Source organism: Pelophylax lessonae (genome assembly GCF_965119305.1).
Source record: "Pelophylax lessonae genome assembly, chromosome: 2".
NCBI lineage: Eukaryota > Metazoa > Chordata > Amphibia > Anura > Ranidae > Pelophylax > Pelophylax lessonae.
Genome location: NC_138769.1, coordinates 706407607 through 706428886, shown reverse-complemented (window position 1 = coordinate 706428886; position 21280 = coordinate 706407607). Strand labels below are relative to the sequence as shown.

At 42.1% G+C, this 21280-nt stretch overlaps 1 protein-coding gene across 2 annotated transcripts in view; it reads right to left on the bottom strand.

Moving 5' to 3' along the window:
* Positions 1-21280, bottom strand: part of MYO7A (myosin VIIA) — a 299552-nt gene that overhangs the window by 47676 nt on the left and 230596 nt on the right. The window contains exons 33-36 of one of the 2 annotated variants that reach the window (XM_082245915.1): positions 18586-18712; positions 5652-5821; positions 2973-3163; positions 894-1018 (exon numbers count right to left, since the gene is read on the bottom strand). In XM_082245915.1, coding sequence (XP_082102041.1) covers positions 894-1018; positions 2973-3163; positions 5652-5821; positions 18586-18712 — 613 coding nt within the window. Of the gene's footprint in view, positions 1-893; positions 1019-2972; positions 3164-5651; positions 5822-7317; positions 8127-11377; positions 11477-18585; positions 18713-21280 lie in introns of those variants that run through there. The other variant, XM_082245914.1, reaches the window with a different exon arrangement.

Here is a 21280-nt window from a genome sequence, read left to right as displayed (position 1 = left end):
CTGTGCAAAGGAAAGTGGGGAAAGAAGAACATCAGCAGCCAAAACCAAGAACAAAGTGGAAAAAACTGGTTTGCCTGATCTGATCATCTGATGCCAACTCTGGTCAATGCATTCATGCTTGCTCAACTACTTGACTCATTCAAAATGGAGACATCCCGAAATGACCATTACTCAAATTTGCAGTTCTACAGAGGCTTGAACATCCACAGACCTTGTTAGGTGCAGATAAAAAATTAATAATGGAAAATGTCCTCCTTACATACATAGCAACAGAGATCAGGGCCTTCCAGTGAATTTAATTTTTAGGTGCATTGCATTCAAGAGTACAATGTTAAAGCCCAATCGAACTTACAGTTTAAATCAGCTAAATACATTCAAGGTGCATCAAAACAAAAAAAAGTATGCAAAGTCTTACTTTTTGAAAGCAGCCAAAGCCTGTAGGAAAGCCTGTGGGGAAACAGTGGTCTCTTTATAGAAATCTGAAACACACCCTACTGAGTCATTGACCAGAGCTTTCCAATTAGGAGTTAGCATAAGCTTGGCTGATTGCAGAGCTATAGGTCTGGATTAATGGGGAGGAGAACTGAAATGAGACCATTGCTTCCACATAGAGACTAAGGGACATTCTCTTCAGCATGCTGGCAGGGGATAGGCTTTTCAACTTTGTGGCTGTGGCTGCTTTAGAAAGAAAACGGATTGTAAGACATTGAACACCTTTTGCTTTGATGCACCTGAGATGAATTTAGCTGATTTCAACTTAATGTTCAGCTTCGGTTCAACATTACACCCTATCAGCAAATAACATTCTTTTTTTTAATTTTTTTTTGTGGCTTATTGGGGACACAGGATAATATATACTGTATGTGTCTGCAGTCAAATGATGATATTCTAACCTGAAATAGTCATAGGAGAATTCTTCCAGCGTGTATGGCTTAACCTTCTCCTCTTGCTCGTGTGGGGCCATCTGCACAGTCCGCACAACATCTTGCTTCTCATCTGGGGTCATTGTAACCAATGCCTTGATAAACACACAGCGACAGGAATATGATTATTGTAGCACCCACACCTGGAATACTTTCCTATTTTTTTCTATTATAAAAGGGAATGTGGGAGGCATGCATTACATTTAAAAGACCACTATACTTTCAGTACAGGTATCATTTAAGAGACCCCCTTTTCCCACCAGCAAAGCAGTATTTTACTTACTTGTGCTTCATTATGCATCTATGAATGCCCTCTCCACAGGGAAAAAATGCAGATTCAAACACCCCAGTCAGTGGCTGTGCAGCTTCCAGAGGAGATTTCAGAAGCATAAGGATAGCCAAGTATTAGATTAGAAGTAGGGATAGACTGATTATCGGCAAGGCCGAAATATATCGGGGGCCGATATGCACTTTCCCCGATATATCGGTATTGGCGCCGGAACTGGCCGATATTGCCAATATTTTTGTGACATCGTTCTGCCTTCTTAGGCCGCCTCCCTTGCCTTGGGCAGCCTCGTCTGGAGTCGGGACTAGTCTCGCGGGAGTGTATCACAGCCATACACTCACCCACAGCAGCCCGGTGCCAGCCAGCCACCCACACAAACTGGCCCTGTACCAGCCAGCCTGCCATAGGCACTGTACCAGTGAGCCAGCCAGCCACCCACAGGCCCTGTACCAGCCAGCCAGCCAACCACAGGCCCTGTACCAGCCAGCCACAGGCAATGTACCAGCCAGCCACCCACAGGCTCTGTACCAGCCAGCCACCCACCCACAGCCCCTGTGCTAGCCAGCCACCCACCACAGGGTGCCAGCCAGCCAGCCGACCACCCACCTCAGGGTGCCAGACAGCCAGCCACCCACAGACAGGGTGCCAGATAGCGAGCCACCCACAGGCCCTGTGCCAGCCAGCCACAGGCACTGTACCAGCCAGCCATCCACAGTCCCTGTGCCAGCCACCCACCCACCACAGGGTGCCAGCAAGCCAGCCATTAAGCATTAAACAAAAATTAACATGTTCAGTACCAGATTTGTGTCAAAAATTGTCTTCATTTTTCATACTTTAAATGTACAAAATATGGGCCCATATCGGACGATACTGATACGTTGTGACCAAAATATCGGTATTGGTATTGGCCCTGAAAAAACCATATCAGTCTATCCCTAATTAGAAGGGGGGGGGGGGGATTTAAAGGGTAACTGTACCATAACTACAGATATCCTTTAAAACTGAAATCTGGGCAAGAAAACTATAATTCAAATAGATTGTTCAATACCCAGGAAATAAATGCACTATGTGCAACAAATGCTAATAATAGAGGTGACATCATCATTTTGCTGCATATAACCTGTGCAGAGAGCAGAACTGTGGGAGGGATCAGTAGGCTCCACCCACTACAGGCTGCTTGTAGGAAACTATAGGAGGGGGCAGAGACCAGACTAGTCACCCTGCACAAGGAGAGAGAGCAGCAGTGAGCGGTCTTTATTACAGGAAGTTCCTGCCAGAGCAAAAGTTTCACACTAGATTACGGCACAGATCTGGAAAACCACACCAAGAATAGACATGGCTCTTGTATTTAGACAATATTTGTTAAGCCTGGATTTCAGCTTTATTGCTCTCGCATGTCTCTAATTCTGCAATCTGGTTTATTGCTGGCCATGATGGTTGGACGTTGAGCATAATCTTACCACTGGAAACATGCAAGCATTAATATGAATGCTCAGGCCGATGGTGCAGTCATGCTAATGCTTAAGAGAATGACACTGCCACAGCCCATGTCTGATCACAATGTAGATGTCTCCATGAAGAAGGAATCAGGATCCAACCCACCACTATTTCTCATGCAACTTGCTTGATGAGTGGAAGCAGAACATTGGTGGTTAATGTTTTCTTTCTCTCTTATCATGTATAAATGAGAAGAGGAAGACATCAGACCACTGCATGGAGCATTTCCAACAATTTGGAGGACCATTCCCCTGGAAGGAACTTACCACAATCTCAGAGGGAGGCTTAGTGACGGTTGGCATCACATACACAATCTCAGTGGGGAAATCTCCTTTCTGTTTGCTCCGTTCATTGTATCCATGAGCCCAGCCTGCATTCATGACAGTTTCCCCTGTATCCTGATCCAGGATGATCAGATCTCCTTTCTGAAAGCCGAGGAATCCAGAATTTTCACCTGCTGCATGGACAAAACAATGCATCCCAATAAATAACAGAGAAAAAAGGTTTCACATACTTGGTGCATGAATAACTAACATAAGAATCATAAAGAATATTGCACAGTGCAAAGGTTTTCACTGGGGATTCATATTCAGCTATCACTGTAAAGTCAGCCTGTTATGTTTTTTGCACTTCGCATGCTTCCTTTGCCTTAAAATGCACCTGCACTTATAGTTACATAGTCGTAAGGTTGGATAAAGTCAACGGCCCATCCAGTTTAACCTTTAAATATGTGTGTGTGCTTTTTTTTTTAATTTATTTACACTCCCCACTGACACCACCACTCGAACAGTAACGAAACCCTTACGCAGTTAAAGATTGAACTACTTCTCATCCAACTAAATAAAGTTAACTCAAAGTGATATTAGGTTCAGCTTTTAAAAAAAATAAATAAATAACAAACATGTTATACTTACCTGCTCTATGCAGTGATTTTGCACAGAGTAGCCCCGATCTTCTTCTTCGCAGGTCCACTGCTGGCGCTCCTGACTCCTTCTCCTTGACCAGTGCCCCCAATAGAAACTTGCTATGGGGACACTTGTGTGTGCTCACTCCTGAGCCCTGCTCTAAGCATCCATAGGACACAGAGAACAACGGCTCAGGCCCACTCACCGATCTCTCCTCATTGGCTCACTGGCTGTGATTGAGTGTATCAGCCAATGAGGAGAGGGAGTACCGAGACAGCGGAGGCTCAATGCACATCGCTGGAACGAGAAGGATCTCAGGTGAGTATGGGGGGGGGGGGCAGCACACAGAAACCAGAAGCCATTATGACTACTTTAAATAGTTTCTTCCCAATGATATAGTCAGCATTTAAAGATTTGTATGCTGCAATCATATCCCCTCACAAGCATCTCTTCTTCAGTGAGAATAAGTTTAATGTTTGTAGTGGTTTCTCATAACTGAGGTCCTTCAGCCTCTTGTTAGCTTCTCTAGACTCTCTCCAGTTCAAGGACATCCTTTCTGAGCATTGAGTTATTTTGATTATAAAGTCAAGCAGAAGACTATACTAGTCACCAGTATAGCCTGGTTTCCCTGCAGGTGATCATCTCCCTATTACTGACTTACCAGAGGGTGGTATGACAACTGCTGCCTCCTGACATTTGTTTTCTCTTTTTCTTTTACCTTTGTTTTATTTGACAAATGGCAATTTTACATTAAAGGATCGCGGGTCAAGTGTTTGGTTTTCAGTTGTGGCGCAACCCAATTGATCTCAATGGGTAAGCTTGACAGGCGTTTGCCAAAATCACCACCATTTCACTTTTCCCATTGATTACAAAATCGACCCTTTACTCTGACATATATAGTTCTGTGAAAGTCCTCATTGTCTGGTTGGCTAGAAGTTAGTTTAGTTTTGAAAAAATTCCAACCAGCTTGTATTGTAATTTGTAACAGAAAGGCCCAGTACTATGAATGCTTTAGTACATGCAAGAACGAGTTGAAATATCTACCTTTTATCTTGTATTTCTCCTAAAATATAGCAGTGCATGCACTTTCTCTAACTAGGCACCCCAGTGCCTTGACCCTTGTAGTCGTGTTTCTGTACTGTGAGATCATCTAAGGCAAACTAAGAGATCATCTAAGGCAGTGGTCCTCAACTCCGGTCCTTGGGGCCCACTAACAGGCCAGGTTTGCAAGATAACTAAATTACATCACAGGTGATCTCATTTGCTGCTCCGTGATTGCAGTATTCTAGTCTGCATCTCCCCAAGGTAATACTTAAAATCTGGCCTGTTAGTGGGCCCCGAGGACCGGAGTTGAGGACCACTGATCTAAGGTGTCAAACTGGCGACCCTCCAGCTGTTGCGGAACTACAAGTCCCATGAGGCATTCCAAGGCTGACAGTTACAAGCCTGACTCCCACGGGCAGAGGCATGATGGGACTTGTAGTTCCACAACAGCTGGAGGGCCGCCAGTTTGGCACTCCTGATCTAAGACGCTCCTACCCCTGACTGCTAATTTCACCAGATTTGGAGTGAGATTTGGTGATGTCACTACCATGCTACTCTTTGTTCTCCTTGCTGGAGAGGAAGCTACACCTGAGGACCTGTAGTGCAAGGATTTCCCTGCTTCTGCTTTGTTCATTCCATGGATCTGTATTTTCTACTCTTCTTCTGCTGTCATTTGAGAATTACTCCACCAGTCATCATATCAGTAGATATTAAGGGAGCATCTCTGACATGAGCAAGCAAAGCCTTGTCTCTACTAAGATGGAGGCTTCTGCACAGAGACACAATGCAAAACAAGGAATGGAATTGGGAAAAGATCAGCTTCATAAAGCCTACAGAAAATAATGTTGACTTGTCCTTTGATTTCTGCTTGCATTTTTGAACATAGCTTCCACAATAAAGATCATCTGACACCTGAATTTGACCCATGATCGGTTGCCAAAGATGCTTTCCTGAGTACTAACTTTGAAAAACAAATGTTTGTCCCTCCAGCCATACCTGGGTTCAGATTGTCTTGAAGAGCCACAACAAATTTGGATCTTTTCCTTAGTCCCTCCAGGAAAGTCACAACCAGGTCTCTGATGTCCTCTGCGTTGTTGGAGGTGAAGGTGTACTCATCGCCTTTAATGGTAGCCAAGGTAAAACTCTGACCCTGCAATTTACTCCCCCTACCATGGCCAGCATTAGACAATGGCAGAGAAAAAAAAAATAACAGTGTTAGGAAAAAACATATTTCACAAGCTGACTAAATATAACACCATATATCTTAGTTTACAGCATCACAATAATAAGCTAAAGTGTATCTAAAATCAGAACTTTTATTTTTGTTATGGGTAGAAAGATAATGGATTAGAACCCCTGCTCGTTTTTAATACTGTATGTTTCCCCAATAGGGAGATTAACTCTTTCAATTTGTCCCAATAACTGCTTCACTAGTACTGAAAGTGAGGCAAGAAATCAACACACGAGTTGTTGCCAGAACAAGGAAAGAGGGAAAATATTCCAATGATAGGTGGTTATTGCAGTAAGTTATTTCAGACAAAAAATAAAAACAAGAATACAAAAAAAGTTTACTTTAATATCACTTTAATTAAAGGGTAAAAAAATGCTATAAATGGCAATTTCAAATAAATATATAGTTTAGGGCTTGCATACAGGTGCTGAATGCCGGAGAACTTTGAATGCTCAGGTTATCTCAAACTGCATTTTACACTGTTCTGAATGCTGCCGTAAGAGGGCGCCACAAGCAGATGCATTGTCCTGCTGTATCAAAGCAATGCCATCCAAATGCAGACATATATACTAACCCTTTCAGCTCACTGCAATCTTTCAGATATGGAAAAGCCAGCACTCAAAAGCAACACCGCTTCAATTCAACCCTTATTGGGGCTTGTTTACACTAGTATTAGCCCTCTGAAGAATGATTCGCAGTGGATCACTTTTAAGATAGTTTTTACAGGTGGTGAGGAGGTGTTATGTCATCTCCTCACCAACTGTATAACCCCTTAAAATCCCGCACCAATATGCACCATTAACTTAAATTAATCACATTTGGTTGGTTGTAATGCCTGCCAAAAAATGACAGGGGTTTTTTTTCTTGCTGCGGCCAACACATGTGTACAAACCTGTCTGTTCCTATTGCAGTTTAAGGGGGAGGCATTAGGGGTTTTTACTGCCCCTCAAATGTGAGTCTTGGCCTTTATCACAGGATTGGCCAAAACGTGTAAGCCAGAGGTTTTAACTTTTTGTACATCATATTCTGCAATGCCTTGCAATAAGGAATGATTTGAAGGACAGTCCTTTTAGGGTCGATTCATGCCAGATGCACTGGCATCCGTTGTTGGACAATGGGAGGAAGACTCAAATCTGGCACCAAACAGCTGCGCAGCTGGGAGAATCAGAAGAGTAAGAGTAATCAAGCTTTTACCCTTGAGTAAAAATTCCCCACTTTTGGTGCAAACCACACCCCCTAATGCAATCTTTAAAGAAATGAGACCCAAAAAAATATTTGCCATAGCAATGCTTTTTTTAATAAACAACAATTCATGATACAACACAATGCAAATTACAACTCAATACAATTGTGACAATCGTTAATGCAGGCAACAAAGGTAATGATTTTTGAGAAATGCAGTACTATGAGGAAAAACTTTCCTGCCATGGAACCTGGCCTAGAGGGGACATAACATTTTCAGCCATGTGATCACATATGGTAAGGGCGCCCACGTTTTCCCCTGGCAATATTTCATTCCAAAGTTATAGCAATCCATCTCCCTTTTATAGTAGTCTATCATACAGTTGGTCTTTATGACATTTTTTGTACATTCTGTGGGTCATTTGCAGAGCTGTGTGTAGTATACGTCATTGTTTGCTAGTATACCAAACAAGCACACAACCATTTTGTGTGCACGAGCGAGCCGATCAATAAATATTCGCCTTGCAGGTGTTAGACCCCTCTGCAAAGATGGACATATAAGATGTTCTCCTAGGCCAAATGCCTCATCGCCCACAAGAACAAATGGGTAGGCTGGCTGACTGGTTCCAGGCCACTGCTTGTTTGGTTGAATATATTGTTGCTTATTAGACAATATCTTGGCAAGTTTTAAAGAGTCAATACTGCTTCCAAAAGCCCCAACGTCAATATAGGCAAAGCAGTAATCAGCATCTACAACTGCAAGAAGAACCACAGAAACATATTTCTTATTGTTGAAAAATCTGCTTCCACTACCCATTGGTTTTTGGATTCGGATAGGTTTCCCATCCATTCCACCAAAACAATTAGGGAAATTGCATTGGGACCAAAATAATTCTGCAACATCTGTCCACATTGCCACTGTAGGTGTTGATATGACTCTTTGCTTCAAGTTTCGCCATATTATTTTGCAGGTAGAATGCACCATGTCATGGATGGTAAATTTTCCTAGGAGAAACTCCAAATGGATGGAAGTAAATGAGTTGACAGTTGCAGGAAACCTGGAAAATAAAAACGAAAACAAATTAATTCTCTCGCTGAAAACCAGATGGCAAACAATGCGTGGCAATTTTCAGAGAGATACATAAACAACAGACTAAGAATCGTAGTGGTTCAGCCTCTAAAAAACATTACCCCTATGCTTATTTTGCACAACTTGAATTTCTGCACTCCAATATGGAGCTTTGTACATCAGTGGACTGAGCTACATAGCTGTGACACCCACAATTAACATGAAGAGTTTATATTCTTTCTTTTCTGTCTCTTTGTTACACAGAACTGACAGTAACTTTGTTAATGAGGCAGTATTGGAGAGGGAAGTTGAAGAGGACAAGGAGTACTGTGTAGGAGGCTCCTGTGGTTTCAGTCAACCACTGCCACTAATACTGGAAGGGGCAGGACTTTCGGGCAGGTCAAGAGGTGCAGTTCCACCATCAGCAAGAATTACAGTGCCAAGGCAAAGCACAAGTGGTCCAGTGGTTTTTAGTCACAGATCCATAAATCAGTGCAATCAAAAAAGAAACACAAGGGCACACCTGCCTAGCGCATTATCCTCCAAACAGGTTTTATTAAAAAAAAGAGATAAAAATACTCACAAATGAGTTCATAGTATGTGCATATCGAAATAATAGGTTGTCATCAGCATCAGAAACGGAAGATGTACCGTCCTCAAAAGCTTGAAATGGCTTACGCGTTTCTAGGCTTAGCCTCTTCCTCAGAGCCTACAGATCATGTCTGAGCCCTTTCTTAATATACCGACAATGACCTTTTAGTCAGGGTACAATTAGACCTAGAACCTCCCCCACAGGGGTGTGTGCATACGGTGGCGGCCCATGTCGCCCTGCCCAAATGCATTCATATAACTAACGCCCAAATCTGGGCTACTCCTGTCCATCAGAGGACGTGTGTCATGTATGCAATTGAATAGATTACTAGATAAAATATCTATAAGTTAAATGGCACATAAACTAAAATATTGACATAGATATAAAAATATTAAATATATCCAGATCTCAAAATCAGTGGCCTGAAGGATTTATGAATGCACAAAATTTTTTCCATAGAGGAGTGGAGGGAAGGGGGAGGAGGGGAACATTTTAACTTTATGACCTGTATTCCCCTTATGGAAGAAATGCCAAGTCACAGGTTGATGGGTTTGCATACAGACAAGATGGACCTACTTTGCTCTTACAATCGGTACATCCTGCCAAGGTTCAGCAGGTCCATTATGTCTGGTCCTCCCCCATCAGCCCGACCACCAACTTCTCATTACAACCACAGCAGGGGTGCCCACCCTACTAACATACTTATTCGCAGCCTTCAACCAAATTTTCTGCCAGTCCCCCACCAAGTCATCAATGGAAAACCGAGTCTATGGAAAGGAGAGTAGCTCGCAGCAGTCCCAGGATAACAACTCCCTCTCTTAGTTTCAGTTTTCCTTTTTATGTTTTAGTTAATACTGTTTTTTGCTGATGGTGTTATCAAGGGGGCATTCGCCTATCTTATATGAACATTTTTTGTAAGAAAAAAAATGAAAAAATACAAAATCAAAAAGGGCTAATAATAAAAAACTTCTGACACAATGAGATTTATTTACTAAAACTGGTGAGTGCAAAATCTGGTGCAGCCGTGCATGGTAGCCAATCAGCTTCTAACTTCAGTTTTTACAATTAAGCTTTGACAAAAAAACCTGGAAGTGGATTTGTTTGCAGAGCTGCACCAGATTCTGCACTCTCCAGTTTTAGTAAATCAACTCCAATGGGTTTTTGTTGCAAATGTTGGTCTAAAAAAAAAATACCAAAAGAAAACTATAAACAATTATAACCTGTGACACAATGGGTTTTTGTTAACAATAAAGAAAAGCCTGACTCAAGTTTGGTTTTTTGTTTTTTAGATACAATTTCTCACAGATTTTTTTTTCTGTAGTGCACACATTAAGAATATGCTTAAAGTAGAACTACAGGCAATTTTTAAAATTTTTGGATAGAGTAAGGGAGGATGACCCGTCAGTTTTATTTTTGCATACGGTATCCCAAATGGGGAAATTTCTCTTCACTTCCTTTCCCATAGCCAACACAGGAAGTGAGAGGAAATCCCTGCAAATTAAGTGAATCCCTTGGGCCCCCGAGGTCACCATTGGCACATTTCCACGCTGTTTTTACTATTCTGGGGACAAATTTGGGATTTTCTTTTATGTTCACTTTCAATGAAAATGGTAAGAGTTGGTGAATGTCCCTGACGGGAATACAGACAGCAAAAAAAAAAAGAAAAAAACCTGACAAAGGTTCTAACACCTCTCCACTCTGTCCAAAACTTAAAAAAGTCTTGCTTTTGTGAGAATGTAGAAGGTAAATACTTGAAGACGAACTGGCTTGTGTTATGTTCAGTTGGATGTTCAACTAATGCGACCCGTCTCCTAGCACCAAATGATAGAATAATTTCATCACTGGTTGCTAGCATACAGGTAGCTTTACTGTGTCCGTTAAGGTAAAGTGGACCTATACTCACCTCCAAGGCCCCTCATCGGCAGTCTTCCAAGCCTTCCAAGCCTTCATCCAAGGCCCTCATTGGCAGCCTTCCAAGCCTTCATCCAAGGCCCTCATCGGCAGCCTTCGGTCGAACCAGAAGAGCTACACACAGAACAAAATTCAGCCACTGCCGAACTGGGTGATTTTCGATTCCTGTGTATCCTTCTTTAACAAGCTGGACAATGTTTGCTCCATGTTGGAGGCAGCATTACAAAATAAAGTGATATTAAAGCTTATTTTTTTAAAAATTAAAATAACAAACTTGGTATACTTACCTGCTCTGTGCAATGGTTTTGCACAGAGCAGCCCCGATCCTCTTCTTCTGGGGTCCTCTGCTGGCGGGCGCTCCAGGCTCCTCCTTTTCGGCAAGTGACCCCAGCAGGGAAAACCACTTTCCATTGGGGCACCTGTGCGGGTTTGCTCCCGAGCCACCCTGTCTGACACAGAGCCCCCCCCCCCCGCGCTCGGCATTTGATTGACAGCGGCAGGAGCCAATGGCTGCTGCTGCTATCAATCTGCCCAGGGAGGAGGGAGACAGCAGCAGGAGCCACTGCTCTTGTGCACATTGCTGGATCAGGCTCAGGTAAAAATAAGGGGGGCTGGGGGGAAATCTGCAGTAGAGAAGGTTTTTCAGCTTACTGCATAGAATATATTAAGGTGAAAAACCTTAAGGCTTTAGGACCACTTTAAAAAAAAAGAGAAGGTATAACGTATACGAAACTTACCACATTGTTACTAGAAGTCGTTCAGTAGGTGACACAGCCCCCCTGTATTTTCTGTCCTGCAGTTGAAGACCGGGCGACAGAATTTCAAGAAGATCAAAGCTATCGTGGAAGGGAAATAGTTAATGGTAATGATGGATCAGTATGAATCATGCACACACAACGCATTGCATGACATATGCCATATGAAATGACTTTGATGAGGTTTACTATCCAAATATATTGCAAACATCTTACCTTTCAAGAGACATGCAGGATATTCATAAAACTCATCTTGATGTGACTGCAGATCATGATACAAGGTTCAGAAATTACCCTTCTGTTCTCTCTTTATCAAAAGATGATGGACCCAAAAACCTTGTTTAAGGATGGTGATAATTATCACTACGGTTATGCTTGTCAGAGGTGACACTGCCGCCAAACAACAGCGATTCTGCACTGGGAATGCAAACAGTTACAGGCTCCAAGGTGTAGGAAGGGACCAAATACGAAATGTCCTTTGAAGTTTTCCATGAAAATTATTAGGAATGTCGAAAAAAAAAAAAAAATGTAACCCAACGCAATGTGACAAGCTTGTACCAATAAAGACACTTGGGATCATGTGAGCTCTGACGGACAGAGTGTAGTGTGAATGGACCCTTAGAGTGTTGACTTTTCAATGTCAGTTGAATTTGCACCAAGGAAGGCATTGTTGTGCACCTGGTACAGGTGGCACAGCACCAAGCTTCACCTTACTGGCACAGTCATTTAGATCCAGCTTTTGGAGGCCGCTCGCCAAATGTCAAAAACACCAGGCAAATTACTGAGATATCTCCATCATACCGCGAACTGGGAATGGACCTTGTTTTCTAGGTGCTAGCAGACAAGGAAACATATGCTCACCGGCCACTTTATTAGGTACACCTTGCTAGTCCTGGGTTGGACCCACTTTTGCCTTCAGAACTGCCTTAATTCTTCTTAGCGTAGATTCAACAAGGTGTTGGAAACATTCCTCAGAGATTTTGGTCCATATTGACATGATAGCATCACACAGTTGCTGCAGATTTGTCGGCTGCACGACCATCTTCTGTTCCACCACATCCCAAAGGTGCTCTATTGGATGAGAGGTGGGGAGTGTGGAGGCCATTGGAGTACAGTGACCTCATTGTCATGGTGAAGAAACCAGTGGTGAGATGATTGGAGCTTTGTGACATGGTGCATTATCCTGCTGGAAGGAGCCATCAGAAGATGGGTACACTGTAGTCATAAAGGGATGGACATGGTCAGCAACAATACACAGGTAGGCCGTGGCGTTTAAACGATGCTCAATTGGTACTAAGGGGCCCAAAGTGTGCCAAGAAAATATCCCCCACACCATTACACCTCCAGCCTGAACCGTTGATACAAGGCAGGATGGATCCATGCTTTCATATTGTCCAAATTTGGTGAGTTGTAGCCTCAGTTTCCTGTTCTTAGTTGACAGGAGTGGCGCCCAGTGTGGTCTTCTGATGCCGTAGCCCATCTGCTTCAAGCTTTGATGTGTTGTGCATTCAGAGATGGTATTCTGCATACCTTGGTTATTTGAGTTACTGTTGCCTTTCTATCATCTTGAACCAGTCTGCCCATTCTCCTCTGAACTCTGATATCAACAAGGCATTTTCCTCCACACAACTGCCGCTCACTGGATATTTTCTCTTTTTTCGGACCATTCTCTGTAAACCCGAGAGAAGGTTGTGCGTGAAAATCCCAGTAGATCAGGAGTTTTTGAAATACTCAGACACCAACAACCATGTCACATTCAAAGTCACTTAAATTCAATTTCTTCCCCATTCTGATGCTCGGTTTGAACTTCAGCAAGTCGTCTTTACCATGTCTAGATGCCGAAATGCATTGAATTGCTGCCATATGATTGGCTGATTAGCAATTTGTGTTACCATGTAATTAAACAGGTCTACCTAATTAGGTGGCCGTTGAGTGTGAGTTGCCATCACACCAATTTCTTCACAAAAAATGTCACATTAAATAATGCATTGTATCCACAAATTGGTACATTATTGAGTCATGGTGGGTTCCTTCATAAAAGCAATGAGACATGCCACAATGCCTTGATGAAGGAACCCGCTGTGATTTCAAAACCATGTGACTGCAACACACAAATAAATGCAACATATTTTGGAAGAAATTGTGCACTGGCAATTTATATTGGTGACAACTTTGAAGGTTCTCGTTTACCCAGGTCATGGTTTAACTAATAACAGCAAGTTGCATTCAAATGGATTTGTTCGATAATACTGAAGAAGGTAAAAAAAAAAACCTCAGAAGTATTTTTAACAAATGTGGCATCACTGATTCCCTCAAGCCCCGCAATTCAATGAGACAGCAGCATGCACATTCTTTAGACCCAAACACTGTAGTGAGAAATGCAAAGCCGTGCACATCGGGGAGACGAAACAACCTCTCAACCCACGAGTGGCCCAACATAGGAGGGGAAATTCTCCTTTTTTAATTTTGCAGCTTTCCTACACCTCATGGAAAAAGGACATTTTTTTGAGGATAGTGAGGTGCATATTTTGGACAGAGGGGACAACTTGTTCACAAGTGCGAGAAAGAAGCCATCAACGTCAAAGTGGAGCAACCATCACTAAACAGGAGGGGAGGCCTTCAGCACAACCTGCCCTGCTCTTTTAATGTCTCTTCCCCAGTTATTTGACATATCACACATTCAGCCATGTGAGTTGAAAGATTAACACATGCAAAGAATCCTAGACACCAGGGAAGGGGTTATGTAACTAAATTAGAGGGGTTCCTTTGTTGACTGGGTTTTCCTTGATGACTAGATTAAGGTGAATGTGCTACCTGTGTGGTTATACTTTAATTGTTGGGGGTATATGGAAGAAGTGGCTTGGAAAAACCTTCAACTTTACAGACTAAAGCCTAGTACACACGCAACGATTATCGGCCGACCGATCGTCCGTCTTTTGTCCAGAGTGGTGTCTGTTGGTTGGAATGTGCCTAGACTGCACACAAATTTTCTCGCCCAACAAAATTCAACTTCAGAAGTGATGTCATGTGTTGGATTGCTTTCTTTGTGTTCTTTCTTCACTGAGCATGCCCAGTCTTGCTCATCAGATTTTTGTCTGCCGAAATCTGTACTGACTGCACGAAAATCAGACGTTGTGTTGACGGCCAACAAAAATTTTATAGTCTGCACACCAGATTTTATTCGGCCGAAAAGTCGGAGTTGGTTGTCGGAAGCACCATACTAACAAGCCGAAAATCGGCAGATCGGTCGTCGGACGAAAATTCCCTGCCAATTTTCGACGCATGTGTATGGGGCTTAAGACCCCTTTCACACGAATGTTCCAATTGGATCTGTCTGTCCGTTTCTCAGGCTGACCCGATCGGAACCTCCATTTTCCTTTATGGAGCGGTGGGTGTAAATATTTGGAGAATGTTTTTTGGTTTTGGGGAACTTAGAAAAATAACATTGGCTACAATTACTAGGGATACACCAATATCTTGGCCACTGAAAATTATCGGACGCTTGGAAGTAGGGAAATCGGCACTTTGCCGATAAAATAAGAAAAAAAATGACGATAATGGCATGTTGCGTCCTATTGACTTCAATGCAAAATCCTGGCCTATTGACTTCAATGCAAAAACGGCCCCTAGTGACCTTAGTGTAAAAATGCATCCTATTGATTTCAATGCAAATTCGTGTCCCGTTGACTTCAATGAAAAAAATGCCCTCTAGTGACTTCAATGTAAAATCGCTTCCATTGAATTTAATGAAAAAAAGGATCCCACTTACTTCAATGCAAAAAATGCCCCTAGTGATTTCGATGCAAAATCACATCACATTGACTTAAAAAAACATATATATATATATATATATATATATATATATATATACCGTATTTATCAGCGTATAACACGCACCTTCACTTTAAAGGAAGTTTTAGGAAAAAAACATTTTAAATATTTAAAAATAACAAAAATTTTAAAGAAATATTGCTAGAGATGAAGTAGAAAGCACCACATCCCTTTGTTTAAAGTAGCTACAATGGAGGGGGGCAAAGTGGGACTTTAACGGTGCAAAATGATGGAGAAAAATCTGAATTCTCAAAAATTGTACATTTTATTACACATAGGAGGTGAGGACAAGACAGTACATCAATATAAAATGATAAAATCAAGAAAATGCACTCGAAAATATCAACTCAGTTGATATTTTTGAGTGCATTTTCTTGATTTTATCATTCCCATTCAAATTTATTTTGCACATGGACACAGACAAACAAACAGCTATTTCTTCAGAATAACTAAAAGGTAGGAACATGGGCGTCCGCAGAACTTTTTTCAGGGGGGGGGGGGGGGCATAATTTTAAGGTCACCTATGCCCCGCCCCTTTTCAACAATGTCATGAAGGGGAGGGGCTTAGTCATTATACTTATTTTGAGTATTTATTTTTAAAGGGCAAATGGCCGCCTTTATTTTAAAGCATTTGTTAACCTAAAATAGTTTGGCCCCTTCTATCACCTGAAATACCTGATAGATATCAGAAAATCTCTGATGTGTATGGCCACCGAAGTGGCAGAAGGAGGGCTAGGGATTGGGGTGGGACTTTAATGGTACCTGGAGGTAAATTGGTGCTCAAAGGCAGGATAAAATCAGTAAATTTTATTAAATATAAAAACAACAGACAAAAAAGCAAAACATACATAAATAATTCGTTATTTATGGGGAAGTTGAGATTCCGCCCCCTTGCCCCTACCTGCGGACGCCCATGGGTAGGAATCTGGAACAAAGTTTATTAAAATCCTTGTGCATGTACATATATCACCTAGAGAGAAATGTTTCTCAAAAAAATTGGAATTACTCCTAAACTAGTATTAGTATTATTATTGACATATTTAATTTCTTCTCTATGGTACATAAAAAATCCCATTTGATATACTTACCCTAATTTTTTGGGCTGAGTGTTTTTTTTTTCTATTACAGTGTTGCAGCCTGTCACGTTGTGTCCTGCTTTAAGGATACAATACACAGTCTAAACACTGGGGGGGGGGGGGGGGGGGGACAGAGGAAATGCTTTCCCCCGCCTGCAGCAGAGTTATGACATCATTGCAGTCTAGGCAATTGACTGAAGCTTAAGGATTTTTATTGATAAAAAGTGTAGCTTTTTTGAAAATGTATACTGATGATATACAGTATATTGTAACATGTATGGAAAGCATTTATGCAGATTCGTTTAAAGTACAACTAAAGGTAAAACTTTATTTTTAGCTTCAGATAGAGTGGAGAGGGACTACAACACCGGTCAGGTTTTTATAGCGGTCTGTGCCATCCGTTAGGGCGATTCACTCTGTTTGTCCTGTTTTCTGTTATCATCAAGTGAAAGAGAATCCCAAATTTTGGGTTGTCCCCAGAACAGGAATAGAGGGAAAATCTTCCAATGGGCACACTAGTTCAACTGACCCTGGTGACAATCAGGGATTCCCTCACTTTGGAGGGATTTCCACTCACATTCTGTTTTGGCTATGGGACAGGAAGTGAAGGGAAATCTCCCCAATAAAATATAGATGGCAGAAAAAAAAAAATACCAAAAGGGGTTAAAACCCTCCCTTGCTCTATCCAACGTGAAAAAAAAGTTTTCCCTATAGTTCTACTTTGAGTAACTGAAAGCCAGGTGAAGCTAGGATCAGAATTTCAACCCCCAAAGTTTGCACTGTAAAAAAAAACAACAAATCAGTATTGGCATCTCCTATATATATTTATGTGCCCATTTATATTGGCCCTTTGTATAACTTTTTAAACCTTAGTCTAAAGTAAGGGTAGGCAACCTTCCAGAGGTTGAGATCAACCTGGACAACATGGAGGAAATCAAAGATCCCCGGGTAAGGGGGAGGGGAGAGCAACTCCCTTTAAAAAATTATCAAGCCCCCAATAAAAATACAGCATAGTGTCCTGTGCGCTCCCACACCCAAAATAGTTTCCTCTGCTTCCCTTCATCTCATCCTCAACCCCCCCCTCCCCCACAGTAGTGTCCCCTGCCCTCCCTCCCATACAGTAGTGTCTTCTTCCTCCACATACCAGTGTCCTGCCCCACTTCACATAACGTCCCCATTATAGTGTCCTCTGCTACCCCCCCCCTCATAGCAGTGTCTTCTGCCCCCTTCACATCACCAACCCCCCCCCCCCCTCATTGTAGTGTCCTGTGCTTCCCATAGCAGTGTCCTCTGCCCCCCTTCACATCACGACCACTGTAGTGTCCTCTGCCCCCGCCACCCATAACAGTGTCTTGTGCCCTATCCAAACAGTGTCCCCCACCATAGTGTCCTCTGCCCCCCCCCCTTTAAACCCCCCATGTAGTGTGCCCTGCCCCCCCTTCCCATGACAGTGTCCTGTGCCCTCTGCCCCCCTTCCCATAGCAGTGTCCTGTGCCCTCTGCCCCCCTTCCCATAGCAGTGTCCTGTGCCCTCTGCCCCCCTTCCCATAACAGTGCCCTGTGCCCTCTGCCCCTCTTCCCATAGCAGTGTCCTGTGCCCTCTGCCCCCCTTCCCATAACAGTGCCCTGTGCCCTCTGCCCCCCTTCCCATAGCAGTGTCCTGTGCCCTCTGCCCCCCTTCCCATAACAGTGCCCTGTGCCCTCTGCCCCTCTTCCCATAGCAGTGTCCTGTGCCCTCTGCCTTCCTTTACATCACCCCTCCCTGTAGTGTCCTGCTCCCCCCCCCCCCCCTGAAAGCAGTGTCCTGCGCCTCTCTTAGATAATGGAATAAACAGAAAGAAGCCGCTCAGGTGTAGTTAAATGAGCCCGGTGCAGGTCAGATCCGTCGTCCGAAATAGCAGAAAATCCAAAAGTAGGACCGCACTCGAGGCAATTTAGTTGAAATCAATAAATTTCTTTATTCCTCATAGATGAATTCATACAGACAGTGCAAAACAGACATGCCAGGTTGACGCGTTTCACGATACAGACGATCGCTTACTCATAACCACATGTCTGTTTTGCACTGTCTGTATGAATTCATCTATGAGGAATAAAGAAATTTATTGATTTCAACTAAATTGCCTCGAGTGCGGTCCTACTTTTCGATTTTCTGTGCCTCCCTAAACCATTGTCATCTGTCCTGAATCACAAGATCACCAGATTTACAGTATGTTCATGTCCCAGGTACTCCTAGCAATGTCTTAGGTGTCTATAGGTGCATAGCTATCCCCAGACCAAATACCTGCTGCTGGATACAGCGGTGATCTCAGGGAAGGAAAGTTCTAGAAGAACTTGCTCCTGCTCATCCACAAAGTAGACCCCGGTCCAGTTGACGGCGACAATTACATCATTCTTCGGTAGACTCGGTCCTGGGCAGACAAAGCAAAGAGATTATGTATCTACATATTGTAGAAACAGCAGACTTTAATAAGAACTAGACTTTACAGCTTGAAAAATACATATATATGTGTCAAACTTCAATTGACCACCAATAAAATTTGGGTTTTTCTCCATTAAAGTGGAACTTCACTCTCTATCAACATTATGACTATTTTGAATCCTCATGCTGCTAGCATTAGTAAATGGATAGGAAAGTATATTATAGTTACTTGTCTTTTACTTTTTTGTTTTTTATATATATTTCTTCAGTTACTTCTTGGTTTCCAGGCCTAAGCAAACTAAGTCATACATCTCAGGAGTCTTCAGGAAGGGAGAAGGGGAGGTGGGGCTTTCCCTGATAATCACACGCTCCTGCCTGCATGCCTAAGCTAAGGGCATATGAATTCAATGAAGCAAACGCTACATTAATTATCTGCCCTTATTCTAGGTAGCCATGGACAGAAATGCTACGGGATGTTTTTCAAAGTGATTTGTCAGCAAAATACAAGTAGCAGTAGTAGTTTGTTTCGAACGTGTAAAAAATCCAAACATAAAAAAGAAATTGCAAAGTAATCATACAGTAAGCCCCGGTTCACACTTATGCGATGCGGGAAGGCTGCGAATCCGCAGCCTGTTCCCGCATCGCAAACGCACCCCCGGCAGTTCACACTGCCATATGCGATACGCTGGGGGTGTCAATGTAATCTTAACGACACCCCCAGTTTGATCGCATATCGCAGTGCGATCGTGCAGTTCGCACAGGAACGGATCGCACAAGTGTGAACCGCTGTGCGATCCGAAGGCGATGCGGCTGCCAAAAAGGGTCCTGTGCGTGTTTGCTGTGGGTGCAGTGCGAATTTAGCCAAACAAAGTGTATGGCTAAACTCGCACCGCACAGCCGATCGCATGTAATGAAGGAGCAGTGCGCTCCGACATTACATGCGAATGCCGCGGCCGCAGTAATGTGAACCGAGGCTTATACTCCGACGAACATAAAACTGTGAACCAAAACAAAATAATTTGGTTGATATATCCGAAAGGAAGTACCAGCTTAATTAATTCCACCCCTTCTCCACAAATATTAATAATACATTATCTAGCTTTCCATCAGTATAAAGTAATACAATAATAAATAATTATATTATTGTATACTAATTACTAATAATCTTCCTATACAATCATACATACATACAGACACACGTACATACAGTATATGCATAGATACATACAGTATATACATATACATACGTATGCATGTACACACATCCGAACAAAAGCAAAAATAAAACAAAAAATAACTCACTAGCAAAAAAGGCAGACAGTAAATAACAGAAATAATTCAAACCCCTTCATTCTTGTACCAAAAATCCTCTCTTTATACCTTTTTTTACATTGTTTTTTGTTTGGACATTTCTTGAGCTCCACATTGAAACTGTTCCACAGTTTCACTCCACAAATGGACATACAAAAACTTTTCCTAGTTGTTCGAATAGTCAAAAGTCTTGAAATCCAATGCTCCCCTTGGATTATATCCCCCCCCCCCCAATTAATATATATTTTTTTTATATTTCCCGGTAGTTAATTGTTTTTTTGGTTTAAATATTATTTGTTCTGTGTATAATTGCACCACATCCTTAAATTTTCGCAGTTTTGACTGTAAGAATAATGAGGTTGTGTGATCCCTATACCCAGCAGAGATGTATAGTAACTAAGTAGAACTACTTCACTACTGTACTCCAGAACAGTAGATGGCAGATTTCATGAAGCTCAAAACATGTGTACAGTAATCCCCCGCTCCATCGCGGTTCAGTTTTTGCGGTCCCGGTAATTCGCGTTTTTTTTTGTAATGTTATTTTACTATATAAATCATTAAAAATGAAATATTTTTGTGTTTTCCATAGCTCTTGCTCTGTCTCTTAGTATCTTTTATGTGTTTAAATGAGTTTCTATTGTTTTAAAAGTGTGTTTAAAGACCTTAAAATGCTTCTACACGTACAGTGACAGTAAAAAAACATGCCTACAATGCATTTTAATAGGGTTTTTCTATTTCGCGGAATTTCACTTTTCGCGGCTGGGTCCGGAACGTAACCCCCGCAATGGAGGGGGGTTTACTGTATTATCAGCGCATACGAAAATAAATGCTACTGTATGTATAAATAAAATCGGCATTTGAAATAATAAAAAACAATATGATGTTCAAACTTTTGACTTCTTTCTTGAATAACTACATAACACAGTACTTGTACTTTTACTTTCAGTACTTGAGTAGCAACATTTTTAAAAAAACTACTTGCAATACTTAAGTACAAAAATGTTGAATACTTTAGTACTTCTACTCAAGTCACTTTTTGATCGAGCACTTCCACTTCTACTCAAGTCACTTTTTGATCGAGCACTTGTACTTTTACTCAAGTATGGGTTTCGAGTACTTTATACAACTCTGATATCCAGCCCCATATATGATCCGTATTGCTTTCTTTTGCAGTGTGATTATTAGATATAATCTATATATATATAATTATTGCTCCAAACTTCTGCACAAAAATTAGGACATGGAA